The sequence below is a fragment of the Dipodomys merriami genome, unplaced genomic scaffold, assembly GCF_024711535.1.
Source record: "Dipodomys merriami isolate MVZ:Mamm:240054 unplaced genomic scaffold, mDipMer1.0.p SCAF_84, whole genome shotgun sequence".
Lineage (NCBI taxonomy): Eukaryota > Metazoa > Chordata > Mammalia > Rodentia > Heteromyidae > Dipodomys > Dipodomys merriami.
Window position 1 is genome coordinate 3,637,106 of NW_027206446.1, and position 27,922 is coordinate 3,665,027.

A 27,922-nucleotide genomic window follows, 5' to 3' on the forward strand; every position below is an offset into this window, starting at 1 on the left:
ATATTGGAAGAATAACATTAATTTTAAATAAATCTCGGAGCCGGGCGCTGGCGGCTCATACCTGTATTTCCCCAGCTACTCAAGAGGCTGAGATCTGATGACTGAGGCTTGAAAGTCTCTGAGACTCTTGTCTCCAACATACCACCAAAAGCCAGAAGTGGAGCTGTGGCTCAAGAGGTAGAATGCCAGCCTTGAGTGAAAAACTCAGGGACAGTGCCCAGGCCCTGAGTTCAAGTTCCCAGACAGGCATGCACACAAAAATTCATACTCCTTGGTAGTTAAGCTAGATAGGCCAAACCATCCAACTTATTTTTATAAAAGCGTCACTAAAAAATCTTTCTTATAAAGGATGTATGGACTATCCTAAGTGGCTCACGCCTGTCATCCCAGCTACTCAGGAGGCTGAGAGCTGAGGATCACAGTTCAAAGCCAGCCTGGGCAGGAAAGTCTGTTAGACAATGAACCACCAGAAAACCGGAAGTGGCGCTGTGGCTCAAAGTGGTAGAGCACTAGCTTTAAGCAAAAAGCTCAGGGACAGCACTCAAGCTTTGAGTTTAAGTCCCAGGACTGACATACACATCACACATCACACATCACACACACACACACACACACACACACACACACACACACACACACACACACACCCCACATTGATATCATTTGCGAACCTTTATTCAAGTTAGTCCAGTGCCTGAACTTTTTATTTGTTCTTTGCCAGTCCTGGGACTTGAACTCAGGGCTGGGCACTGCCCCTGAGCTTCTTCTTCTTCTTCTTCTTCTTTTTTTTTTAATATCCAGAACTTTATTTGACATTTGCTGGAATACATTCTATATAGAAAGTTTGGGATTGCTGTCTTGGGTGCCCTAGTAAATCTCCTGGAGGCACTGAACTACAAAGGGTGCCAATTTTGAGACATATAAAATTGATAGAAATCACAAGCCTAATTTTAGGACTGTTTTTAGCTTAATTATTTGTCTCTAGTCAAATTAAGCCATGTGCTTAAAACATACTTAGTGTGACGGAGCTACTGTATGAAAACAGCATTTGATGTTCTGGTCTGTTGGAACATTTAAATACTTGGAAAAAAGAAATATTCAGCTTTGAAGTTTTCAATACTGGAAAACTTTCAAGTCTAGAGTTCTCAGCTAGGAGGGGCTGCTTCGTGTTCCTTAAATTGGACTTTGCTGCCCACAAAGTTCATCTTCAGCTTTGGCTTCCATTTCTTCTGCATCCTGAGCTTCTTTAGTTTAAGGCTGGCGCTCTGTCACTTGAGCCACAGCTCTACTTCTGGCCTTTTCTGTGTGTGCGGTACTGAGGATTGGAACCCAGGGCTTCGTGCGTGGGAGGCGAGCGCTCCACCCCGGAGCCACCTGCCCAGCTTCCTGAACTTTCAACACTGGACTTGCCTATTCATAAGTTGACATTGGACATCCAACTACCCCGGAGCACAGGGCGTCATGTTCTGTCCTGCTTGACGGAGAGCATGTCGCTCATTAAGTTAAAGGTCGCAGAGTCGTGGGTAGAGACCTGCCTGGGTGTGAGCGGATGAAGGTGGGCGGGGAGCTGCTCTGAGGTCAGGAAACTCAGGGTGTGTGTGAGAATGTTCCAGAGATGAGAAGATCACAAAGTGGTGGGTTTCTCTGCCTTTGGATGATTGTGGTAGCTGGTAGTGGGGCGTTAAAGGTGGGCTTCATGATTGAGGTCTCAGGCGGTCGGTCTGTCCTTGGAGGAAGACTGTCCTGGCATTTCGGGTTACTATCGTACTGATCTTGGCTCCTTGCGATGTGAGCTTCTCCATCCTGCCATCGGCCCACGCCACTGAGACAGACTCAACTTTGACCTTTGGCCTTGACCTCGAATTACACAAGACACTAGGGCCTCTCGACGTAAGACAAACAAACATCTTACTGGGCACTGTGGCTCACACCTATCATCCCAGCTACTCAGGAGGCTGAGATCTGAGGATCAAAGCCAGCCTGGGCAGGAAACTCCATGAGACTCTGATTTTCCATGAAGCACTAGAAAACCGGAAGTGGCGCTGTGGCTCAAATAGTAGAGCAATAACCTTGAGCAAGAAAGCTCAGGGACAGTGCAGAGGCCCTGAGTTCAAACCCCAGGACCGCCACCACCAACAACCAAAAGTGCTTTCGGTATTGAGTCTTGTCAATGGACTTGTGGCAAGAGTCACAAGCACTGACCCTTCTCTCTACGGAGGAAGGGTAATGAAAGAAATCACTGTCAACTCAGTGCGTCCAAGTACTATTAGGATTCAACAGTTTCACGTATCTAATATACTGGGATCACACCTGGTAACCAGGTCCACATCCAGGGAACCACACAGACATTCAGGTACAAAGAACAACGAACAGGTTTACTGCCAGGAAAGGGGGACCAGCAAGACCCCTTCTCACAAGGGAGAAGTGAGAAGCAGCGCTGGCTATTGTCTGGGGTGACCTATGTAACCTAGGGGGTTAGGAGGGGCTGGGAGGGGCCAGGAGGCGGAGACCCTGGTGTGGACATGCGGGCCAGGGGCTTCATCGTGGCAGACTAGGATGTATAGTAGACAAGGGTCCTGCGGCTGCCCAGACCTGAAGTCACTCTAAGGGGCTCTGGCGGCCTTCTAGGGTGGTAGCTGCCCCAGAGGAGTGCCATCCCAAGGTACGGGGGCTGGAGGCTGATGATTCACTGACTTTGCCACATGGGTCTGGTGTTGCCTGGGAAGGGAGCGTGCTGAGCTGTGGGAAGGGAGCTCATTTCACTAACAAACCCTAGTACAAAGAAAGCCTTCAGACAGATCTCTAGTGGAAAATGCACCTGCGGCAGGAAGTAGCAGACGTCATGACTGCCCTGGGTTTATGCGACAGTTGCACAGTCAAGTGGCAAAATTAAAATGGCAGCCAGGGCACTGGCGGCTCACACCTGACCGACCCCCAGCTACTCAGGAGGCCGAGAATGGAGGATCGCGGTTCAAAGCCAGCCTGGACACCAAAGTCCGGGAGACTCTCATCTCCGACAAAACGAACCACCCCAAACCCAGAAACAGAGCTGTGGCTCAAAGGGGTAAAGCCATGAGCAAGAAAAGCTCGGGGACAGCGCTCGGGCCCTGAGCTCCAAGTCTTAGGACTGACCCATACACACACCAAGGTACAACTGAGCTGGATGAGCCTTTGGCCCAGACTTAGCACAAGTTGGGCAACTCGCACACCTGTGTGCTCCGATGTTTCCTCACCCAGGTGCAGGCTGTTCTGAACACAGACTTCATGGCTGGCCCCAGAAAGTTTCCACAACATAAACATAGTTCTAACTTGACTTTGCCTCCATCTGAACTCTGTAGAAATAATATGAGCCGAAGGGCTTATTTCACTGTTGAAGTAGTGCCAGAGCAAAGAAAGGGCTTGTTTAAACGTCAATGTTCGGACAGATGCCTGATTAACTTGTAAACATTAAATTGCACGCAAACACAGGCCAGATGGTTGGAAGAATATTAAACAAATGCGCCAAGGCGCCAGTGGCTCATGCGTGGGGTCTGAGGAGGTTGATTCCAATTGGCCTGGGCAGGAAAGTCCCTGAGACTCACCTCCAATCGCCTCCCAAGAGGGCAGAGGTGGGAGGAATGAATTAAAGTGGTAGAGGGCTGGCCTTGAGCAGAAAATGCTCAGGGACAGCACCCAGGCCCCAAGTTCGAGCCCCATGTCTGACCAAAGGTGGGGGCGGGGGGGATCATTGTGTGTGTAACTGAGGCCGAGCTCTGACTTAGGAGTCGTGTCTTCCTCTTCTTCCCGTGGCCCATGGCCCATGGCCCTGACCTTCAGGAAATCCCCAGTGACATTCCACTCTGCTGTGTGTCTGGAGCTGGTGGCATCAGAGTCCCCACCCTTCCCTGCCCCCATGCCTGCCGGCATCTGCTCCGCTGAGGGCACCTGGCCTGGGCCCAGGCCTCAGTTTCCCAGGCCTGCCTGCCATTTACGGGTTTTTTTTCCAGGGGATTTCAAAAGACTCCACTCCCCGCCCCGGGGGAAGCTAGCACTGAACCCTGACTCCACCTCCCCTGGCAACGTGGAGTCCCTAGCCTGGTGTTCCCACTTTCTAGGACGCTCTCAAACCCCATGGCCCAGTGCCCGGGGTCACAAGCCAAGACAAACACCAGGGAGTTGGAGGAGGAGATGGCGCACGCGCGGTCTCATCCCCAGAGTCGGCATCCGGGCTTGTGCTGCGTTGCTCTACCCAACCGCACGGGCACACCACACTGGTGACTGGCTGGGGAAACTGAGGCTGAGCTCCATGGAGCCTGCAGCTGGGGGACCCAGGCCCAGGCCACCTGCTGTGATGGTTCAGGTCACTGGCAGCTCGCACAAGGACGAAGGTCCCAGTCCTGGGACTTGAACTCAGGGCCTGTCCATGAGCTTGTCTGCTCAAGGCTAACACACTACCGTTGGAGCCACAGGGCCACTTCTGCCTTTCTTGGTGCTTCAAGAGAAGAGTTGGCCTGGGCTGGCTTCGTGCTGCACTCATAAGATCTCAGCATCCTGAGTCGCTGGGATTGCAGGCGTGAGCCACTGGTGCCGGGCCATTTTCCCTTTAAGTTCTTTTTCTGGGGGACGCGGGTGCTCAGGCTGGCTTGGAACATTCTTCCAACTCGTGTTTCCTCAGGGCCACGCTCCCCATACCTTCCTTCACCTTGCTAGGTCATGTCCCCATGGCCTAGTATCCTTCCCGGACCACACCCACGGTGACCAGACTGCTCCCTGGCCTTGCCCCCAGTGCCCTACCTAGCGTCTTTTCCCTAGGAACTCCCAAATGGCCTAGTTTCTTCTTGCTAGGCCACCACCATGGAAGGTTCTACCATCTTGCCCTAAAGTGCCACAGGCTGTCACCAAGGGTGGGTGGGCGCTCTCCAGCCCAGGCCTGTGAGCCATGTGTTCCCCGTGGCTGGGCGTGTCTGTGATCTGTCAACCCTGGCCCCTCGGAGCCAGAGATGTGGGTGCTCTGTGGTTTGAATTAGCTCAGCCCGGAAGTTTCCCCAGAACCCCATGTCAATGCACAAGCTGTGTGTGTTGGGCTGTGTCTGTGATCCTGGTCTGAGGCTGGTTTCAGGGGGACAAACGTGAGACCCTAAAATCACCAAGGCAGAAAGGGGCTGGGGGCATGGCTTGATGGTGGAGCGCTGTGTGTGTGTGGAAGGTCCTGAGCTCCAATCTCTGGTTGGCAATACTATATTTGAAGCAGGAAGGAAGTCTTGTTGCAGCTCTCCACTGCCAGTTCCTTGTTTTATTTTCAGTGCTATGTCAACAAGCAGTGCTTTTTTAATTAACTATTTCAATATGTAAACACTCAAGAGCGTCCTGTTTCTCTAGTGGGATTCTGGGTGATAAAGAGGAAATGCAGGGGTCATCAGTGATGGATGGGATTCGTTTCCAGCAAGACTGATGGACAGGAAACGCTCCAAGCTGCCCTTCGGGTGCAGGGACACAGGGAAGTAACTCAGACACAAGGAATGCTGACAAAGGAAGCAAGTCAGAACTGTCACCTTTCGGATATCATTTATTTATTATTAGTTCTTAATTTTAGGTCCAAGGCCGGGACTTGAACTTGGGACCTGGCAAGCGCTCCAACGGCCGAGCCACACCTAACTCCTAAAGGGTTGCTCGTTTCTTTTCTTTATTGGTATAATTTGAAACTTCTGTCTCTCTGGGTCTCCTGGTGTTAAGAGGACCCAAAAAGAATCCATTTTTAATATACCAGGAGTCCCACCCCACACCCAGAATAAAAATCCTGGTTTCTCACAGGCCCCCAGGGTCAGGAAATAAGCTGTTTGTTGAGACCCCAGGAAATGTGGGAAGCCTGCTGACTGCTGCCATAAGGCTGGGGATCTGCAGCCCTGTTTGGTTATCAGCAGGGAAGCAGCCCAGCCACCTTCCCGCTTCCAGGAAAGGGCAGCCTTATCTCTGCCCGCCATGAGTGAGACTATCAGCCTGCTCTGTGTGGGGCCCCACGTGTGCACGCCAATTCAAACCACAGTTCAAACTGTTCCTAAGAGATGGACTGTAACCCAGTGGCCACTGACACGAACATGCAACCCTGATGTGTGTCACAATCCCAGGGTCCACCACATGCCCTCACATGGGGGCCGCTTGCGGTTGCTGCGTCCCTGGGCGGTTAGCCCTCCACTTCCCCAACAAAGGCATCGTTTTACACGAGGCTGTGTCTGCGTGGTGGACTCTTTCCCCATCGCACTGGTGATATGATAAAGAAGGCTCCTTTAAGATCCTAGTTATAAGTTTCAAGACAGCCCCACAGAAGGCAGGGTACGGAACAAGAGAAAAGTAGAATCAGAACAGAAAACTACAAAACAGATCTCAAAATAGAGAGTGCTGCTAAGAATAACTGCTCAGTTCTGCTTCTGTACACCGGCTTGCTTGCACCTGCTCTAAAAGAATGCACCTTTTGCCTTTATAAACCCTGAGCCATCTGAGGTTGAGGCTGCTCACTCCGGAGTTGAGTTCAGCCCCGGCCGGTCAGCCCAACAACCTCCAGCTTTTTAAGATACTGGTCAGCGTCTGTGACTTTGTCCAGTGGGTCAGCCCACTTCATGGTGACTGATACCAGCCAGGAGCCAGGATGCAGGACCCATGGAGTTCCCCCCTCTGTGCTGGCCGGACTTAAATAGGGTCAGCCAGAGGGCGGGGTCACGGGACACTCCCAGTCCCTAGACACCAGACTGACAGGTTCAGTAACCTATCAGCCCCTCTCTCCAGAAAGCCAGGCAGTCCTCCACCTCCTCCCAGCATGCAGACAAGATGCCAGACCCTCTCTGGACATACTCAGGTACTAGCAGAATTTAGGTCTGCTTAAAGGCTGCCCCAAGGCCATTTGGGGAGTTAATCAATGCAGGATCAGAGCAGCATCTGCATAGCTCTCTTAGCTCACCCTGAGCTAGGCATTTGCACTCAATGAATGGCCTCTGGCACCTGAAGCTTTTCAGCACTGGGGAATTCCCTTTCCTCTGCAAAAGGCACCAGGATGGCTGGAGAAATTGCTTAAAATTCAGCCCCATGACTTCACCAGAAGGCTGATATCTGAAGATAGCAGTTCAAAGCCAGCCCCAACAGGCAAGACTGCGGGTTCTTACCACAAAAAGGGGGAGAGACAGAAGTGGAGCTCTTGGCACCACCACCACCAAAAATAACAAAAAAACCACAACATGAGCTATTTACCATACCAAATCCGCCTTTTGCAGAGCTAGAGCTAGAGCTGTGAGCCAAGATCTGGAGCTCCCAGTCCTCAGAAACTAACCTCCTTCCTCCTCTTCCTCTACAGACTACCAAAAGCCCTTTCTCCCCCCTCCCCCCAAAAAACTGTGAGCAAGATATAGCTACAGTTTAATCTGCAGTAGAACTGTGTGTTTTTACCTACTGACTTAACCCCTCATCTCTACTTTCTTCCCACAAGGAAGTAAAATCTCTGGACAGGGGTCTCTTGTTCTGTGGTGTATAGTGCTCATTCCTAGACTGGCCGGCCCTGGCCATATAATAAAGCTGGAAGGTTTAGCAGGTTGCCTGGAGAAACAGCCTCACACCCCGTTGCCCTGGTTATTTTCCCAGACTTGGGAGCGTGATTCTCAATATCCCCGAGTCCCTTTTTGTCTTGATCATTTTTCAAGTGCCTTACCTGTTTAAAAATCTCACAGGATACAAAACAAAACAAACCTCCCCACGCTGTTTGCCTGCAATCCCAGCTACACTGATGCTGAGATCTGAGGATCAGGGTTCAAAGCCAGCCTGGGCACAAAAATGCGAGAGGGCTGGGCAGGTGGCTCAGTGGCAGAGGGCCTGCCTGGCATGCGGGAAGCCCCGGGTTCGATTCCTCAGTTCCCCTTACACAGAAAAAGCTGGGAGTGGCGCTGTGGCTCAGGTAGAGTGCTAGCCTTGAGCACAAGCAGCTCAGGGACAGTGCCCAGGCCCTGAGTTCAAACCCTAGGACTGACCAAAAAAAAGTGTGTGAGATTCTGATCCCCAGTGAATCCCCCAAATTTCTTAAGGTAGAATATTCTTAAAGGTAGAACATAAGGATGAAATAAAATGACTACTATGTATAAGCGTACACACACCGCTGTGTGTGTGTGTGAGTTAAAGAAAATGTCACTCACCGCCTAGGGCTGTGGTGATGTGTCTGTGAGGGGCGCTGTCTGTGTCTGTGAGGGTGATGTTTGTGTCTGTGAGGGTGATGTCTGTGTCTGTGAGGGTGATGTCTGTGTCTGTGAGGGTGATGTCTGTTTCTGTGAGGGGCGCTGTCTGTGTCTGTGAGGGTGATGTCTGTGTCTGTCAGGGCGATGTCTGTTTCTGTGAGGGGCGCTCACCCCCTGGTGGCCGTGGCTGGTCAGTGCACATAGACCACGTGGGAACAAAAACAAAAGCAACACACACCAGGCCCGCCCCCCCCCCCCCCCCCCCCCCCCCCCCCCCGGTGACAAGCCGGGGATGGGCTCTGGGCGCTGCAAGGGCTAAGGAGGATTTCCAGAACTCTCTCTAGCTGGGGGAACAGACGCTTCCTCTGGATGGGAACCCGCTAGGCTAAGGTGCTTCATTGCTGGGTGTCGGGTCTGAGCCAGGAGGCTGGGGGCGGAGGATCCGGGTTCGAGGCCGGCCGGGCGGGAAGGCCGGTGCTGGCTCGTCTCCGGGACACAGCCAAGTGCACAGGTGTCGGCAGCACCGGCTGTGAGCACCGGCTGCACCCGCGGCGCCAGGCCCGGGGTCAGGCCCTACCCCCACCCCAGGCCCAGAGCACATTCCAGAACCTTCCACCCCGGAGCAGAGGGCGCAAGGGCAACTCACCGGCAACCGGGGCTCCGTCCGGGCTGCGCGTGCACGGTCGGGCCGGGCGAGGCCGCCGGGGGCCGGGGGAGGCCGGGCAGAGGAGGCCGGAGCGGTGGAGCAGGAGGAGGCCGGGGCCGGGGAAGAGGCCCGGGAGGAGGCTGGGGAGGAGGAGGAGGCCGGGTGGGGAGGAGGAGGAGGCCGGGTGGGGAGGAGGAGGAGGCCGGGCAGGGGAGGCCGCCGGGCCCCACGCCGCCCCTAAGGCAGCTCTGTCCTCTCCGGGGCCAAGGACGCCGGCCCGGGAGGAAGTCCCGCCCACTTCTGGCCAGGGTGGGCGGGGCATAGCCAGAGGGGGCCAATCAGAGGAGGCCTAGGGCAGCGCGTGACACCGTCCACCAATCAAGCTAACGAGGGACCGGAGCGCGGGAAAGGGAGCCCGAGAAGATTCTAGATGTCCTTCCAGGTCTCCCCTGGGGGGGGGAAACCCGGGGGAACCCCAGCCCCGCCCTCCTGCGCCTTCCAGAAAACGCCAGATCACCTCCCCTCCTCCCCCTGACGCCGGCCCCGCCCCCTGACGCCGGCCCCGCCCCTGACGCTGGCTCCTCCCCTGACGCCAGCCCCGCCCCCTAATGCTGGCTCCTCCCCCTGACACCGGCTCCGCCCCCTGACTCGTCTTTGAGGGCTGGCTCGCTGGGCTGCACTGGGCTGCGCTGGGAAAGTCTCTGTGTCACCCCCTCCCTTCCCTTATCTTCACAAACATCGGCCCCTTTTCCTGCTCTCTGCCGGGCAGGAAGTGAACAGTTGTCAGAGCTCGGCGTCCGTGTGTACACGCACGCATGCGCACTCGTGCATGTAGATCTAGCATGCTGTAGCGGAGGACGCCGTGGCTCGCGTGTGGCCCGTGCGTGGCCGCAGCCTCGGGGCCGGGCAGCACCGGCCACGGCACCCGCGGAGCCCGGCGTCCTGTCCCCTCAGCTTCCTCTGGTTTCCCTGACATCTTGCTCTGATTCGCAGTTCGCTCTGTGAGTGTGTGTCAGTCCTGGGTTTTGAACTCAGGGCCCGGGCGCCGTCCCTGAGCCCCTTTTGCTCCAGGCTGGGGCTCCACCTCTTGGGCCACAGCTCCACGTGTATCATTTGGGTGGTTCATTGCAGATCAGAGCCCCACAGGTCTTTTCCTGCCCTGGATGGCTCTGAACCCCAATCCTCCAGATCTCAGCTTCCTGCAGGAAGTCTCTCTGCATGATAAGCTTGACTATCTCGATGGAACATCTCTCGAGGCTATTTACAGAATCTGGTCTTTGCATCCTGCCCCAAACAAAGACCAGGTAGCTGCTATTGACCACCCTTTCACATTGCCCTAAGCAAGCATCCTGCAGCTGCTACGCCCAATGAAAAAGCTTCCTTATTCTAAGCATATAAATACCCCTGTGTGAAAAATAAAATTTGGCAGCTTGATCAGAATCCTTGTCTTGCTGTCCTTCTTTGTGTCTCTTGTCCCTTCATTCCTTCTTGCTTAGGTTCACTGCCCTGGTTGAAGTCCTGCGGGTCGGGACACTGTAGCTGGCGTGAGCCACCAGACTCCAGGGCCTATGAGGAGTCTGCACAAATGTCAGAAGAGGCTGTGTGAACAGGTTTAACCCCGTGAGTCTCCTCCCTCAGGATTTCATCCGGAGCAATGTGATTACACAGGCCTGATGGAAGTCTCGGGCCTGGCTGCCTGGCTCAGCCTTGGACCCACAACTGTGTTTTTAATTTGCGTGTGGTTCACCGGCGACACCTCCTGGTACGAGGTGGTCACTGCAGAGTCGAACACGTCGGGAAATTGGTCAAGAATCACAGACCTCCCTTGCACGGTTCTTTTCATGGCTGTGTAATATTCCATAATCACGCCATGTGCAGGGAAATGCATGGAGCAATTCATGTCAAGTGAGGTCAGCTGGGATCCGAGAGACCGCATGTGCTCTCTCTAATACTCAGAAGCTGCGTCTAAAACACACCAGGACATGCCGGGCACCGGTGGCTCCCGCCTGTCATCCCAGCTGCTCAGGAGGCTGAGGTCTGAGGATCATGGTTGGAGGCCGGCCGGTGCAGAAAAGTCCGTGAGACTCTTCTATCTCCAATAAACAACTCAGAAGTGGAGCTGCGGTAGAGCACTAGCCTTGAGCACAAAGAGGCTCAGGGACAGAGCCTGGGCCCCGGGTTCAAGCCCCAGGACTGGCAGAAAACAATTAAAAGTAAATAAAGAAACTAGCCAGGACGTGATCAGTGTACGGGACTCTGGCATTCCCGCAGTGGGACTGAAGGATGAAACCACATCTCTCCAAATGAACTCCAGGAAACGGAAACAAGAGGATTGTTTTCTTTGTTGCTGTTTTCATTTCTTCCCTTTCTATCTTGTTTGTTCACATCTCTGCCTTTGGGAACGTGAAGGGGGGACAGGCTCAGAAATGGGGGGACAAAGGTGTGTGCAACCATCTAAATCGAAGTCCTTGTGAAGAGGCCAGGGAGAGCTCTGAGGATCGCGGTTCAAAGCCAGCCCGGGGAGGGAATGTCTGTGAGACTCTTCTCTCCAGCGAACTGGCAAAAAGTGGAGCTATGGCTCAAGCGTGCAGCGCCAGACTGAGTGAAAAAGCTCAGAGCCAGTGCCCAGGCATGAGTTCAAGGCCCAGGACCACACACACACACACACACACACATACACACTCACGTCAGGACACACAGCTTTCGGGGTACCGGTAGCTCACGCCTGTCATCCCAGCTACTCAGGAGGCTGAGGCTGGAGGATCACAGTTCAAAGCCAGCCTGGGCAGGAAAGATTGTGAGGCTCTTCTCTCTAATGAACATTCATCCCCCCCCCCTGCAAAAAGTCACCCGTAGAGCTGTGGCTCGGGTGGTAGAGCGCCACCCAAGGAGGGAAAGCGTCAGATGCCGGGTTCGAGTCTCTGGTCTTGAACAAAATAAAGATGTAAATAAATGAAAGAAGTAGTCAGACCCATTCTCAATGTCGGAGCTGTGTGGGGGTGTTCCGCGCAACAGTGCACCTCCCTATTACCACACTCTGAAGCCTCCCATCCATGAATTACCCAAGAATGGCTAATTACCCAGAATCCCCTTTTCTTGGCTCAGTTCCTTCCTGACCTCTAGATTTCTCACCTTCCACCAGGCCAAGTCCAGATCCTCAACTGAAGCTCCTACGCCTCTTATCTTAACTGTGGTGGGTTTTGTCTCCGCACCATCTCCTTTTCTCCCCTAATAACTTGTCCACTCACGGCCAGTCACATCATGTAAGTGAGGGCCACAGCTGCATTTGTTCACCCTTTGTCCCTCCATTTCTGTGCCCCCCCAACCTCCCAGAGACAGAGAAACCAACCAAGAAGATGACAAGAAAAGAAAACAGCCAGACTCTGGTGGCTCATGCCTGGAGTCCCAGCTACTCAGGCGGCTGAGACCTAAGGATTATAGTTCAAATCCAGCCAGAGCCAGAAAGACCGAGAGACTCTGTGTGTGTGTGTGTGTGTGTGTGTGTGACTCTTACCTCCAATGAACCACCAGAAAATGGGAAGTGGCGTTATGGCTCATAATGGTAGAGTGCCAGCCTTGAGCACAATTGCTCTGGGACAGCGCCCAGGACCTGAGTTCAAGACCCAGAACTGACCAAGAAAATACAAAACAACAAACATCAGAAAGCAATAAGGTAGTCAGATGACTCCGTGCGGGAGCCTATGTTTCTCGTTTAATAATTGGATGAGGGTGGGACCAGGTTGGGGGCAGGGCCAAAGACCATTTCTTCTAGAGCTGCTTCCTGCTGAGAAAGGGGCGAATTGGTCAAGGGGGGGACAGTGGACCAGATGATCCTCCTAGGAGCATCTGAATGACTGACTGATGAGAAGTCTCATCTTTCCCATAAGGACGTTCTTCATGCACCTGAATGGCACAACTAGTATGAGGCAAACATTTGCAATTAAGGGACAGGCCTGAGCCAGGGAGTAAGCTGCCGGAATCAGCCCCTTCCCCCTTCATTCTGTTGGCTAGTTTCCTCAAGTTTTCTGAGATGTTCGACTTGTTTCTTGATGGCATAGCTACTGTGCATCAGCACATGTTTTTAATCTCCTCGCACCGTGGGTGGTGGAGTAAGAGTAATCAGGGCAGTGTGATTGTCCAGGATAGCAGTGCAGTGTCAGAGAAGGTGTAGGTAATGCTTTTTGCTACTATGCATGCCAAATAGATAGGCTCTTACCACCAGTCCTGGTATCCCAAGTGAGGAAAAGCAATGTGTAGCTCTCCTTCGGCACTAGACCACATGTTGAGGATGGAAGATCTCCAACAGCTAGGCGGTTCAGGCAGCACTGGAGTTATGAAGCAGGGATATAATTAAGAGTATAACTCTCACAGGGAAAACACCAGCCGTTGGGTAAGGAAACAGGTCCCTTCGCATGTAAGGTGTGTTCATCATTGGCACAAGTGAAGTTATCTCTGTTTCATTCCACACAGTCACGGGTGCAACTTTGAACCTGGGCACGTGTTATTCTCTGGCATGATCCCCTGGGGCGTGCGTTGCATCAGCGCGTCTGCTGATCCTTCGTGTGAAGGCTTTCCCGTTATAGGAGCCAGCAGAGATGGTATTTATAGCCGCTTCGGGTTGGCACACCAGAAGCAGGCAGGGCCTGAGCCTATGTCTAGTTCCTGCCTAAGACAAAAGTTTGGGACAGGTGAAACCAGACCTTATAATGCACGTGGTCCTGCAAGGACTCCGAGAAAGAGGATTCTCCACACTGGTATTTTGGGTTGCCAATATCAGATTTGACAGGGCCAGCCCAAGAAGCAATGGGTTAGATGTTACTTGTTTGGGGTGGATGGGATGGCTGGTGATGTTTCTGCCCTTGATACCCTTATCACCTGGTGTTTCTGTGATGCCAGGGTGACTAGATGGATCCAAGTTGGCTTGACTGGTCTGGTAGACTCAGGAGTAGAAGGCTGGTTAGGCAGGTGGCACTCGATGTGCTAAGATGAATCTAGTGGTGAGGCAGCCTTGGACCTGTACAGACAGGGCCCTTCCCAGGTGGATCTAACGTCTTCAGCCCTTTGACATGGAAGACTCAGGGAGCTGCCAAGGCTAACAGCCCTCGGTCTAAGACATTATAGCTACAAATAGCAGGTTACTAGGCAAGAATGTAAATGGTGGTTCCGTTGGAAAGTAGACAGCTATGGGCATTAGATGGACAAGCTTGTTAACATTTCCATTGACTTCCCAGCTCTGGTTAATTTTGAAAGGGCAAACATATCATCTCCTCTTACTCCCGTCCACAGTTCCTGGTTGTCAGGCCTGGCCTCCTCTTGTGGTTTGCTCCTTGCTGGGCTAAGTCATCCCCGTTGGCATTCATGGACTTCGAACTCAAGGTGTGGGCACTGTCCCTAAGCACTTCTGCTTGAGGCTAGCACCCTACCACTTTGAGTCACACGGCCACTTTTAGCATTTGGCTGGTTAATCTCTTGAGCCATGCTTCCAGTGTGAAATAAGATTGTTGAAGGTGTTTGGATGCAATATCTGGTGCCAACGAGCTGCCTGTCCGACCACAGGGCCCTGGAGTGTGCCAGAGGGCACACCTCTCCCCTGTAGGAGTTTCCATCCCTGGCAGCGGCCCCCCCACCCCCTGCCATCCTCCAGCAGCTTTAAGGAACCCAGATGCCCCCCCCCTTGGCATTGCAATTTGGGTGGGACTTTTATAATAAGGCGGGGAAAAGGAGAAGCCACATTTTGCAGGGTCGACTCTTGGAGCCCGTGGATACACTTAATTCAGTTAGGAAACAGAGCAGTGAGGATAGAAACAATACCACCAACACCAACCAACTAATCCAGCACCAATGGAGAGCTGAAGTGGGTCACCATGGCGACCAGACCAGAACAGGCCAGGAGACCAGGCACTGGACGGGAAGGAACGTGGAGGCAGAGGGCATGGCGTCTTCCGGATGCCCGAGCCGTCCCAGGCTTAAAGAGGAGGTATTTAGAGACTGGCAACTTCAAGAAGTTAATGCAGAATCAGAGCACTGGGTGGAGAAGTCCCTCCCTGGCGAGAGGTACCGGGATGGCTGTAAACAGTTACTTAGGATTAGAAATTTGACAATAAGTTGAAACCTGTTTGTCTCAGTTTCCATAGCCTGTGAGGGGAGGCAGGAATTCTGTTAGCAAGGTATATGAATATGAGTTGAAATCATTTAACACCTACACGAATGAAGAAGAGTTAGCCGGTGGAAGAGTGGGGGAGGGTGTAGAAAACCCACCAAGTGTCTTCTATCTCGAAAACTCACCAGGTGTCTTTTATCTGTTCCTAGGCCTCAGTTTCCCCGTCAGAGATTGGGGGGAGGGGTTGGTGAGCGGGTTTTTTAAGAGAGCAGGCGAGCTCACCACGTTAGGCAGGGTGGGAGGGAGGGATTGTTATTTTGTGGCCTCCTAGGGGAGTTTGGCTCAAGGGAGAAAGAATTCAGATGCCAAAGTGGGTGGACTCAGGAAAGAGAACTGAATTATGGTCTGAGTCCCACAGACATTTTGGGGTGGGAAAAGGAGAGAGCAGTGAAAGGAAAAGCCGTTGGAGAGAGAAGCTGGTCCAGGGTGCCAGGCAGCCACTGCCAGTGATGGAGACAGGGCAGCGGCCCGTTGATTTGGGGTGTGGAAGGGAAGAAGGTGTTAGCCAGAGCAGGAGGCTGGAGAGTCAGGCAGGCAGGGAGGCAGGGACGGGAGTTAGCAGAAGGAGTTTGTAATTGACCAACCGTTTTCCAAGACGGCTACAGGAAGAAGAGGGAATCTGGGGGTGGGCGATGTCGGTGGGAGGCAATTCAGTAGGAAATGATCTTCAGTCTGGAGAGACAGAGACAGAGACCGAAGTGGAGCGGATACCGGACAAGGCAAGTTAGGAGCTGGTGGTTGGGAGATTCACAGCAGAGGGGGACTGTGTGGGCAGTGTAAGCCAAGGGGGTGGGGGTAGATGGGGGCAGGAGGGCTTGGATCCTAAGAGCTTTGACGGGAAGGAGGTAGAGAGGCTGCAGGATGGGGGCGTCCTGGGTGCATAAATCCCAAACGACCATGGGTTGGATGGGCTTCCTAGGTCATCATCAGACTGGGCTCCGTCGTCCAGATCAACGAGGTGCGGGCTCTTACGGCCAGGAGCTAGGTGCAGAGAGTGCTGTTGGCCAGCACGCACCCCGGGCCGGTGAGCTGGATGTGGATGTGTGGGTCTGGCACAAGCCCAGGCCCCTGGGGTCCCAACTCTCAGGGTGAGGGGGGCGGCTAGCCCAGAGGTGATGGAGAGCCTGGTGTCTGGGAAGTCGAGATGAGCAAATCCCAGTTCCAGGCCATGCACCACCACCGCGAGAGGACATCAGACTCAGCCCAAGAACCACGCGGACGTCCAGGAAAGGGGGAGCGAGAAGCCGGGGACTTGGGCGATCTGACTGCTTCATGTGGTGTTACCATGTATTCCGCTTACTGAAAAGTAAAACCCTTTCTCCATGAAGGCTGTGATTTCTTCTACATCGCTTTCAACCGTGTGACCTGACTGTGAAGCCCAAGGAAAAACCAGCACTTGGAAAAGTCCTTGGGAGAGGAGTTAGAAAAGATGGCTTCCTTCCCAAGGCCAATGAGATTGGTAACTGCGTAGGCTGTGGGTCACGTCATTCCTGTGTCCAGCCATGCAAAGAGCGAACTAAGTTGTCTTAACTGCCTAACCATCAGCCTGCAAAGAAGGTCTTTAACCAATATAGAGAGATCGGGAGGGCGACAGTCCATACACGCTAGATGCCACAGCCTTGCCGACCTCGCTCCATCACACCTGACCCAAAGCCTGCCGATGCGGGATAATAAAAACAAATGCGAATCCCCACAAGTTAGACCATCAGGGGTGTATGAGCAGAGGATCTGTTTTACAATTGGATGTATTTCTAAAAAAAGAGATGCTAAGTCTGGATTCTTGGACATGAAGCAAAACTGCTCATTTCCTAAAGGTAACTCAGACTGTAGATAAAAAGTGGGCATTTTAAACCTTCGGCCTAGAGCATTTAAATGCAAATAGTAACATTACAAAAAGGGGTTAAAGTGGTTTCCCCTTTGGGAAAATCTGAAACCAAAAAAAGTTTGAAAAATGAAATAGTCCTACAGGTTTATTTCAAAGTAGAAAAGATCCATTAGGATCATTCCAGTGTGCCCTTCTAGTTCTTTCTCTTTCTTTTTTTTCTAACAGTTTCCATCAGGTACACAGTAAGACAGGACAAGTGCATCAACTGTAACTTACTTAGTAAGTTCCAGGAAAGACCATGTGTATAGAACTACTTCCAATGATCATCTTTGCTGCTTTCAGTTTGTAAAAACTCGCTGATCTGAGAACTGCATCTGGAAGCCAGCCAGGGCAGAGAAAAGTCCCTGTGAGATTGTCGTCTCTAATCTGCCAGCAGAGTGCTCAAAAGCCGAGTTGCTTTGGGGCTAAAAGTGGCCAAGTGCTAGGCCTGAGCTGGAGAGCTGAGGGCCAGCGCTCAAACCCTGAGCTCAAGTCCAGCGACTGGCCAAGGAAAATGCCAAAAGTGCATTTATCCCAGCATGGAAAAAGGCTCCCCGGGGACCCCAACAATGTTAAACCATCCAGAGGCACTTACAAGCAACTGTTTAGATGACAAAAATGGTGTCGGATCCTGAGTTACTTGAGCTTGGCCCTCCCAAAAAAAAAACTGATCAGAGCCAGGAGGTCATGGAAAGATAGTTTGTAAGCATGCCTAATGCCCATGTCTGTCTAACTGGGCAAAACTTGCCAGTCATCTGTGATAGTGAACAGTACAAGCTAAGGTCGTAAAATGTAAATGTAATTTAAACCCCCAACCCTCTGTTGGATTAAGACTTTGAGCAGAAAAAAGTCTTAATTGACAGTAGCTTTTGAGTTGGTACCAACCACATAAATTCATCTATTAAAAAAAAAGCTTGTAGGGCTGAGATTATGTCCCTATTGAGATCCATCGAAAGGCCTACACTTGAAAGCCTGGCTCCTCAGAGGGCTGAGGGTCAAAGATCAAAGCCAGCCTGGGCAGGAAAGGATATGAGACTACAATCTCAAGTTAACCAGCAAAAAGCCAGAAGTGGAGCTATGGCTCGGGTAGTGAAGCACCAGCCTTGAGCTAAAAAAATTTAAGGTTTGAACCTTGAGTTCAATCCCCAGTACTGACGTGTGTGTGCACGCACACACAATCATATATGTCACATTTATAACCTATGATATTGTTATATGAGAATTCAGTTGCAAGAAACAGACAAGCTACACCTGGGGAGGTCAAACTGGGAGTCTTTACTGAAGAGCCAGCGTCTGCAGGTAGACTCCTGTCTCAAAGACCTGCAGCCCACAACATAACTTGCATGAAGCTAAAACCACGTGTTAGGCATGGAGATGAAGCCTTCAGCAAAGCAGACCCTAGAGGGGAAATACTCAAGGGCCAGCAAAGAAAACTAAATAGGGAAATACTCGGGCAAGCAGATCAGACCATTTAAGGAAAATCAAGAGCCTTCTCAGAAGCAAAGCTTTCCTGGAGCTAAATAGCAGGACATTTGCAATTCAAAGAATGGCCAGTCTTACCTCTGGGCTTCTCAGAGTGGGGTGAAAAGCTACCTCCACCCAGCAAGGCGCCAGGCTGTGGGAACAAGACCCAGTATTCTCATTTCCACATGATATATGGTACACACACACTTCCACATACGCTGTGCTTATATACATTCCATATAGAATGCGTATGATGCACACATGTGTATATGACACAGCCATCTTGAATTCCAAGAATTGATGGGAAACAACAGCGAACACATTTCTGCATGAATGTCATGCCCTTGCCTACATGTTAATATTCGTGTTATATTCCCATGTGTTTCCCACCAATGTATATTAATGTAATATTTATTTTCCACACGTGGAACAAGGCTGTATAGGATGCAGGCTGCACCCATCCCCCGTTGCAGTGGGTTTACTCCTTGGAGGGGCCCAGAGTGATTTGCTGCAAATCCATTTTTTGTAGTGAAAAAGGGCAGGGTCCACTCCAGTTCGGTGCAGGTATGCGTATATTCCAAACCCGGTCACCTTAAGCCTGCAACAGAAGAGAGCCAGGAGATCCGCTGACTCTTAGATGTGTCTGTGGGTGGGGAGGGGCGAGAGGGAAAGGTTTGTTGACTCCCAGTAGTGTTTGCAGCTCAACACAAATAGAAAGCCAAGGGAATCTGCATGGCTTTGAGGTTGCTCTAAAATGTAGCTTGCATAAACAACAAAACCAGAACCAACAACCTGCCTGACATTCTGTATATGGTGGGAAGAAGTGTAGGTGTACTGCCAGATATTTTAAATAGGTGACCGCTTGCCCTTTTCTGTTCCATGCTGGTGCTCTACTGTTCCAACCATACCTCCAGTACAGCTTTTTTCCTATTTCCTTATTTTTACTTTCTTTTTTCTTTTGCCAGTCCTGAGGCTTGAACTAAGGGCCTGGGCGCTGTCCCTGAGCTTCTTTTGCTCAAGACTAGCACTCTATCACTTGAGCCACGGCCCCCCACTTGTGACTTTTTCTGTGTATGTGGTACTGAGGAATCGAACCCAGGGCTTCATGCATGCTAGGCAAGCATTTTACCACTGAGCCACCTTCCCTGCCCAATTTTTATTCTTATCTTTAAGCAGTTGTATAGAGGAGCTGCTATTTAAGAAAGCTATTCATCCAAGTCCTCCACCTCTCCCCTCCCCTCCCCTCCCTTGTCTTAATTTTGTAGGCTGTACATTGGATTCTTGTCTGTATTTCTCCCCTCTTCTCTTCAGTCCGACATTTTTGCTGGTGAACTGGAGATGAAGTCTTCAGACTTGGTCTTCCCTGGTGGCTCTTTAAAATGTGACTGTCAGATCAAGCTTTCTGTGTAGTTAGGATGACAAGGGTGAGCCACTGGTGCCCAGCTGTGATGTAGATTATTGTGTTATTCGAGATGTCTACACATCAGTATTGTCTGTAAGAACTAATGCGATGCCCTCTTGGCACCGTGGAAATCAGATGGTACGAGGACCAGGGAGCATCACGCTTGGGGAGATTAAACATATTAAATTGCTGAGCAGTGGTAACACCTATAATCCCAGCTACTCAGGAGGCTAAGATCTAGGAACATGGGTCAAAGCCAGCCCAGGCAGGAAAATCCATGTGTCTCTTATCGCCAGTGAACCATCAAAAAGCTAGAAGCGGAGCTGTGACTCAAGTGGTAGAGCACCAGCCTTGAACACAAAAGTTTAGGGACAGGGCCCAGCCCCTGAGTTCAAGACCTAGGACCAGCATAATGAAGGAAGGAAGGAAGGATGATGGATTAAGTTATTTGATGATGATTTTCGCCATCATCCTCTCTCTGTGGCCATTTTGGTACTGGTCAGAGATTCCAAGAACAGGGCAGGGTAGAGGGAGGTGTGATCTTACCTGGCTCAGGTGTGGGAATGGTAAAGCACAACTTACCAGTTAGGGGGTAGAGTTCCGTCCACCCAGCGCCACATGCATCCTGCCTCCCGTCTCAGGCCAATCCAGTACTGAGAAGAACTTGAATGTGACTGGAGGAAGTTCTGGAATGAATGATGGATTCATAGCCACACTTTCAGAAGGAGTATTCATTCAGGAAGCACTCCATCAAATCTCAGACCTGGAAAGCTCTCAGTGTTCGTGCTTCCGTTTTTTTATTGTTTTGGTGCCCATCCTGGGGCTTGGACTCAGAACCTAGGCTCTGTCCCTGAGCTTTTGTGCTCAAGGCTAGTGCTCTCCTATTTGAGCCACAGCCTCCCTTCTGGCTTTTTGATGATTAATCAGAGGTAAGAGTGTCACAGACATTCCTGCCCAGGCTGGTTCTGAATCACGATCCTCTCAGATCCCAGCCTCCCGAGTAGCTGGGATTACGGCACCATGCATTCAGAGCCGTATTGTTCCTAAGTATCTCCACTCATAATTGAAAAGTCAAACGAGCCGGGTGCTGGTGGCTCACACCTGTAATCCCTGCTACTGAGGAAAATGAGATTTGGTTTGATGTAGGTTTGAAGGCAACCTGGGCAGGAAACTATGGGAGACCCCCTATCTCCAAGAAAGCACACAAAACAGAAGCCAGAAGTGGAGGTGTGGCTCAAGTGTTAGAGCACCAAAGCTCAGGGACAGCACCCAGGCTCTGAGTTCAAGCCCCAGCACAGGCACCAAGAAAACGACTTACCAGTGTTAGGGAGCTGTCGACGACCGCGAGGGTGGCTCCCTTGGAGACACAGAACCTCTGGCTTTCTTCCCAGCTGGCTGTTTTGTCAGAGAAGAAGAAGCATACTCCCAGGTATCTGATCCACTTGTCCGGGCATAGGAAAGAGACTGTGAGAGATTCCCGGCTTACCACTACATAGGACGGAAACAAAGACCGAAAGTCCTGAGTATTCTCTATCCAATTGGAAAGGTCGATTTGTTCTGTTGAACAAGATCCCTCCCCGCTCCAGGAGCCAAGGCTCTACACCCTTTTATTTCTATTTTTCCAAGTAAGGACAGTTCCTAAATAATTGTCTTTTTTTTTTCTTCCTTCTTCTTCTCAACCCTCCTCCTCCTCTTCTTCTTCATGATTAAGTTGGAAGAAAAACGTTTCCTATCAGACACTCATGCCAATGTTGTGTCTCTCCCCTCAGCGCTGTACAGAAACACACTGTGATTCCGGCCCCTTTCCATAGGTCAGCTGCATAGAATTACCCACTGGGGCCATGCTCTTCCATAACAACATAGCTGTCAGTACACACCCTGTGCCGAGCACTGGTTATGGATAACGTATCATCTATAACATATAGATGTCTATCATTCATCTGTCTCTGTTTCCCTCCACATCTATTATCTTTCTGCCTATTTATCTATCTATTGCTACTTGTCTGCCTTCTATTTGTCTATCTATCTGAGACAGATACAGAGGGAGAGAGAATCCTGAACCTCATGATATTTCTTCTAGTAACAGACCACATGCAGCACTGTGGTTCCTTGGGAGTCTTTTTTTTCTTTTCTTTTAGTGCTGGTTCTGGGGCTTGAGCTCAGGGCTTGGGCACTGTCCCTAAACCTTTTCACTCAAGGTTGGCACTCTACCGCTTGAACCACAGTTCTACTTCTGGCTTTTTGGTGGTTCATTGGCGAGTCTCAGACTTTTCCTGCCTGCACTGGCTTCAAACCCTCATCCTCAGATCTCAGCCTCCTGAGTGGCTGGTATTACAGGCGTGAGCCGCCTGGTGCTCAGGGAGATGACATCCCAGTTACTAGGGCCCTGGATCTCCTCCAGAACCCGCGTCTGAGCACGCACTCTATTCAACTAGGACTTTTAGACCCCTCAAGGCTGTCCCCACATCAGTAACGAAATTCACTTCTCAGGCTGCATGTCTATTAATAAGAAACATGACAGCACCTAATTAGTTCCAGCTAGACAACGGTCATGCACCTATTCTTCTCAAGGGTGACTTCGTTTTTCTTCTCAAAATGCTGGTCTGGAAGTCGCTATGTATTCTTGCCAGCCTCAAATACACTCTCCTGCTCCACAGCCGGCAGGATGTTGGATCACGGTGCCCGGCATTCACGTGCGGGATTTTTCGTTTTGGTTCTGGTTAGGTCTTTAGCTGATTGTGTTACAGACTGTTCTAACCTAAGCACTGGCATTGTTTACTCATTCGTAGATTGTTATCTTTTATGGCGCTGTGCAGATGGGGTGCAGATTCAGCATGCCAGTTCATGAGTTCTGAGCATTTGACCAATGTCTCCCCTGTTATCCTTCTCATATTAACATTTATTAAAAAGGAACATCCTGTTTTTATGACAAAGTACAAAACAATTCATCCCTACCTCAGACATTTCCCCTTTCCCCAGTCTGTATCAAATCAGGTGTTTATTTATATATTTATTTTTTTTGGTGTCTGTCCTGGGGCTTGAACTCAGGGCCTGGGTGCTGTCTCTGAGCTTTTACACTCAAGGCTGGGCTCTACTGCTTGAGCCACAGCTCCACCTCTGGATTGTTCTGAGCAGTTCATTGGAGATCAGAGTCTCACAGACTTTCCCCGCCAGGCAGGCTTTGAACCTGGATTCTCAGATCTCAGCCTCCCAAGGAGCTGGGATGACCGGCGTGGGCCACTGCTCGGGTGCTTGCCAAATCTCATTGTTTTACAACTCACCTATTAAAGGTATGGCCACTCCCACTGTCACTATAAACACCAGAGAGAAGACAAGCAAGACGATTCTCTGGACACGAGTCTTCTTTCTGTTCTTGTTGGGTTCATTTTCAGAATTCCCCAGGGTCTCAAGATCACCTTGAATGAAAAGTTGGATGAGATGCTATTTCCTATAAAAAGATAATGCATCGCCGTGACTAGTGTGTGTAGAGTGTGGCAAAAAGGGACAGAGATCAACACTCAATTCCAAACTAATATTTCCCCATGGTTAAGCATGACACAAAGTGCACAGTGTTTGTTCATTGAGAAGATAAGACACGGTGTAAAGTCTAGACCAATCCTGTTTTATAAAGTCTTCTCATGAAGGTTTACCTGGTTGAAGTGTGGGCCAGTGGCTCACGCCTGTCATCCCAGCCACTCAGGAGGCTGAGATCGGAGGATCGCAGTTTGAAACCACCCCAGGCAGGAAAACCCATGGAACTCTTATCTCCAATGAACTAGCAAAAAGTTGGAAGTGGAGCTGTGGCTCACGTGGTAAAGCACCAGCCTTGAATGAAAAAGCTCAAGGGCAGCACCCAGGCTTAAGAGTTCAAGACCCAGGACCAACATAAAACAAGAAAAGGAAAAACAAAGAAATTACAAAAAAATTACTTCAGCATGGCACTGGTGTAAAATAGAAAAATAGAAATCTCACAAACCCTCATGCAGATAGGGGACTTGTCCAAAGAGACAAAAAAAGAGTCAAAGATACAAAATAAATACCATGTGGATAAACGGTACTGGGAAAACTGAGCATCTATATGCAAAAGCTATAATTTTTTTTTGGTCAGTTCTGGATCTTGAACTCAGGGCCTGGGCACTGTCTCTGAGCTTCTTTTCCTCAAGGCTAGTGCTTTACCACCTGAGCCACAGCACACCTCTGGCTTTTTCTGTGTATGTGGTGCCGAGGAATCGAACCCAGGACTTCATGCATGCTAGGCGAGCACTCTGAGCCACCTGCCCAGCCCTCCCTGAGCCTTTTCACTCAAGGCTGGTGCTCTACTGCTTGAGCCACAGCTCCACTTCTGGTTTTTGAGTGGTTCACTGGAGGCTGGCTTTGAACCGGGATCCTCAGACCTCAGCCTCCTGAGTAGCTGGGATGACAGGCAGGAGCCACGGGTGCCTGGCTCTATCTTTTTTTTCCTTTTACATTACCTGTACAGAGCTGCCCAAAAATGGCAGAAAGAAAAATCTAAGCACCCCACGGCTCTCGTGAGAACTTCCCTTTGCCTTGGGGCTGAAGGCATTTGGGTGGAGAGAGAGGAGAGCAGGCCCGATCGTTTCAGGAAAGGTCTGGGGCCTTCTGGAAGGGCGCTGGCCGCTGTCTGGCTCACCTGAAGTCTGGGTGCCCACGGAGGTCATCAGCACCGCCCCCGTCCCAGCCTCTCTCCTGCTGAAAGACACAGGCCAAGGAGGCGACAGTGAGCCCACCAAGAAGCCAAGCAGATAGGGAGTGGCACACACACGTGTGTGTGTGTGTGTGTGTGTGTGTGTGTGTGTGTGTGTAAGCCACTGTGCTGCAGATACAGCTTCAACAATGAGGATGAGTGTGAAGGAGGGGGAGGAGGGGGGGAGGAGGGGGGAGGAGGAGGAGAAGCAGGGGGAGGAGGAGGAGAGGGAGGAGGGGAAGAGGGGGAGGAGGGGAAAGAGGAGGAGGAAGATTTTGATTGTTCGTTTTGTGATCACAAAATTCACTAAGGATCTAAGGGTGTGAATTCCACCGGCCCCTCCCGCCTCCGCTCTCCGCCCCCCTCCTCCCCCTCCCTCTCTCTGCCAGCCCCGGGTCTTGAACCCCGGCCCTGGCGCTCGGCCCGCAGCTCCCCGCTGGCTGTGCTCACTGGAGGGGCTCTCCCCGGCTTCCCGGTGTGGCTCCACCCCATCCTTGGGGGGAGCAGGTCCCGGTGGGAGGCGCCCGGGAACCGGCCCCAGGGGAGCACCAGGCTGGAGGGAGGAGCTCAGGACGGCGCCAGGCCCGGGTTCAAGAACCCGGCCCCTCGCGCTCTCCCTGGTCCCCCCCCCCCCCAGCGCTCTCTCCAGCCCCCGTGCGCGCTCTCCCCGGCCCCCCGCGCGCTCTCCCCGTCCCCGCGCGCTCTCCCCGTCCCCGCGCGCTCTCCCCGTCCCCCGCGCTCTCCCCGTCCCGTCCCCCCCCGTCCCGTCCCCCCCCCTCGCGCTCTCCCCGGGGCCCCGCGCTCTCCCCGGCCCCCGCGCGCTCTCCTCGTCCCCGCGCGCTCTCCCCAGCCCCCGCGCTCTCCCCGTCCCCGGCCCCCCGCACTCTCCCCGTCCCCCCCCCCCCCGCGCGCTCTCCCCGTCCCTGCGCGCTCTCCCCGTCCCGTCCCCCCCCCCCCGCGCTCTCCCCGGGGCCCCGCGCTCTCCCCGGCCCCCGCGCTCTCCCCGTCCCCCCCCCCCCGCGCGCTCTCCCCGTCCCCGCGCGCTCTCCCCGTCCCCCCGCGCTCTCCCCGTCCCGTCCCCCCCCCCCCGCGCTCTCCCCGGGGCCCCGCGCTCTCCCCGGCCCCCGCGCGCTCTCCTAGTCCCCGCGCGCTCTCCCCAGCCCCCGCGCTCTCCCTGTCCCCGCGCTCTCCCCGTCCCCGGCCCCCCGCACTCTCCCCGTCCCCCCCCCCCCCCGCGCGCTCTCCCCGTCCCTGCGCGCTCTCCCCGTCCCCGCGCGCTCTCCCCAGCCCCCGCGCTCTCCCCGTCCCCGCGCTCTCCCCTTCCCCGCGCTCTCCCCGGTCCCCGCGCTCTCCCCTTCCCCGCGCGCTCTCCCCGTCCCCGGCCCCCCGCACTCTCCCCGTCCCCGCGCTCTCTCCGTTCCCCCCCTCCCGCGCGCTCTCCCCGTCCCCGCGCGCTCTCCCCGTCCCCACCCCCCGCGCTCTCCCCGGGGCCCCGCGCTCTCCCCGTCGCCCCGCGCTCTCCCCGGCCCCCCCCGCGCTCTCCCCGGGGCCCCCCGCGTGCTCTCCCCGGGCCCCCCCGCGCTCTCCCCGTTCCCCCCCCCCCCCGCCGCGCTCACCCTGGCTCCACGCACGTGCTCTCCATGGCTCCCCAGGACACGAGGAAGCCTTGGCGCGGGCTATTTATCGCTTCCAACGGGGGGCGTGGCGGGGGCGTGGCAGGGGAGGGGCCTGGCTGTGGAAGGCCGCAGCCAGGGCAGAAGGGGCGTGGTCGGAGGGGGTGAGAGGGGATGTGACCGGCCGGACAGGGGGCGTGGCCGGGGCGAGGGGGCGTGGCCGGGGAGGGGCCTGGCCTTTTGGAAGGCCGCGGCCAGGGTGGAAGGGGCGTGGCCGGGGCGTGGCCGGGGCGGGCGTGGTCGGGGCGAGGGGGCGTGGTCGGGGCGTGGCCTCCCTTTCCCAGGGAGCTCACTGCCCCTTCCTCCCTCCCTCCCTCCCTCCCTCCCACCCTCCCTCCCTCCTTCCTTCCTCTCTCTTTTTCTTTCTCTCTTCTTTTTTCTCTGTCTCTTTTTCTTATTATTGCTATATCAGAGAACCTCTTATTCACTCATGGAAACACACCAGTGCAATCAATCTATGTTTTAATAGTTCTAAGTTAGGTTATTTATTTCGGTTCACATGGGAATTAAACCCGTCGTGACCAATCGTGACACTATTTGCCAGGACAGACAATTCCCCAGGAGACAGGGCGACTTGGCATTGTAATTCTTGCCCTTTCTTTGTCTTTTATTTTCTCTCTCTCTCTTTTTCTTCTTTCTTCTTAGCCTTACGTGTGCTGGGAGGATCTCTGCTCCCCAGCCACGCCTCCAGCTCTGTCTGTCTGTCCATCTGTTTTTAAAGACAGGATCTCAATTCCTGCCCCCGTGCAAGTCTAGACCGCTGTCCACCCATTTCTGGCCTCCAATTGTTGTACAGTGACCCTTTTCCCCTCCACTGAAATGGATCTCTCAGATTCTCCTGCCCCGGCTTGACGGTGCAGGATGTCAGATGTGGCCCCGTGCCCGGCTGTGGACTGAGAAGGCAGCTTATAGACTTGTCTAGAAACTCAAGCTGGCCTCGAATCATGATCCTCCCATCCCAGTCTCCCACGTGGTTTGGGTGACAGGTGGGGGATAGTCATTCTGTTCCCAGGGCTTGAGCTATCCGACTTGGCTGCTTTCATCCAGGCTGGCGCTCTACCACGTGAACCACAGCTCTATTGTTGGCGTTTTGCTCGTGGATTGGAGCTGAATCTCTAGGATATGTCTGCTCTGGCTGGCTTTGAACCTTGATCCTCAGATCCCCTTCTCCTGAGAAGCTGGGATGACAGGTGTGAGCCACCAGTGCTGGGCTTTCTGCTTATTCTTTAGTCATCTTGTATAGCCTTCTTCCTGGAAACTTCCAGAACCAGGTTCCCTCACATTAGCTAGCCCTCTGCAAAGCCGTTGTGTGTGGATGCGAGGAAAGCAAACCCTTTTGTTCTGCGGTCTGCTTTAGTTCAAAGCTTGATGTGGTCTCCCTAAGGTGAAATCTCGTTTTCATTGGGTTAAAATGTCGGCCTCTGCGATTGGAGGTCAAGAATCAGCCATTCCTGCAGGTGGCGCTGTGGCCCAGCGCGGGAGAGCCAAGCTCAGAGACGGCTCCCAGGCCCTGAGTTCAAGGCCCGGGACCGACAGAGCAAAACAACAACAAAAGTACCGATCCTTTCGTGGATCTGGAAGGCTGAGGAGATGATCAAGTTCACGCACAGACTCGGCTATTGTGTTTGATTCCTTTTGGTGCTGAGGAATCAAACCAGGACCTCAAGAGGTCTTTTCCGTCTCCCCAGAACAGAGGCTGCCTCCTGGAGGCCATGGGTGACCGCTCAGCCTTCTTGGCCATTCCCTGAGAGAGGCAGTCTTATTTCTCTGGGTGTCTTTCCATTCTTTTCCAGGCCTCCCATGGCGGCTTCTCAGTGGA

The 27,922-nt window shown here is 52.9% G+C and overlaps 1 protein-coding gene and 1 long non-coding RNA gene across 11 annotated transcripts in view; both read right to left on the bottom strand.

Annotated features, from left to right (window-relative positions):
• LOC138820000 (uncharacterized) overlaps positions 1–9,022 on the bottom strand; it is a 26,077-nt gene extending 17,055 nt beyond the window's left edge. For both annotated transcript variants that reach the window (XR_011369721.1, XR_011369722.1), the window contains exon 1: positions 8,836–9,022. This is a non-coding gene — a long non-coding RNA (uncharacterized lncRNA). The remainder of the gene's footprint in view (positions 1–8,835) is intronic.
• Positions 9,023–14,534: 5,512 nt separating this feature from the next.
• Positions 14,535–26,111, bottom strand: LOC138819982 (C-type lectin domain family 2 member D-like). 9 transcript variants are annotated; one of them, XM_070011582.1, is made up of 6 exons: positions 26,047–26,078; positions 24,377–24,435; positions 23,007–23,141; positions 21,044–21,213; positions 20,308–20,411; positions 14,535–14,901 (listed from the first exon to the last, which is right to left on the bottom strand). In XM_070011582.1, the coding sequence occupies exons 1-6, from the start codon at positions 26,070–26,072 to the stop codon at positions 14,841–14,843; spliced, it is 555 nt and encodes a 184-aa protein (XP_069867683.1). In that variant the 5' UTR covers positions 26,073–26,078; the 3' UTR covers positions 14,535–14,840. The 9 variants fall into 9 exon arrangements, with proteins under 9 accessions (XP_069867683.1, XP_069867687.1, XP_069867681.1 ...); XM_070011586.1 differs by lacking the exon at positions 14,535–14,901 and adding an exon at positions 15,268–15,667; XM_070011580.1 differs by lacking the exon at positions 14,535–14,901 and adding an exon at positions 17,430–18,921 and having other exon boundaries at positions 24,377–24,432; positions 26,062–26,111.
• Between the last annotated feature and the right edge of the window lie 1,811 nt (positions 26,112–27,922).

Coding starts and splice junctions, on each gene's coding strand:
- LOC138819982 (XM_070011577.1), bottom strand. CDS start 26,072: ATGGAGAGCACGTGCGTGGAGCCAGG. Junction 24,436..26,046: donor AGCACGTGCGTGGAGCCAGG/GTGAGCGCGGCG, acceptor TGTGTCTTTCAG/CAGGAGAGAGGCTGGGACGG. Junction 18,922..20,307: donor GGAACTCTACCCCCTAACTG/GTAAGTTGTGCT, acceptor CTTCTGTTGCAG/GCTTAAGGTGACCGGGTTTG.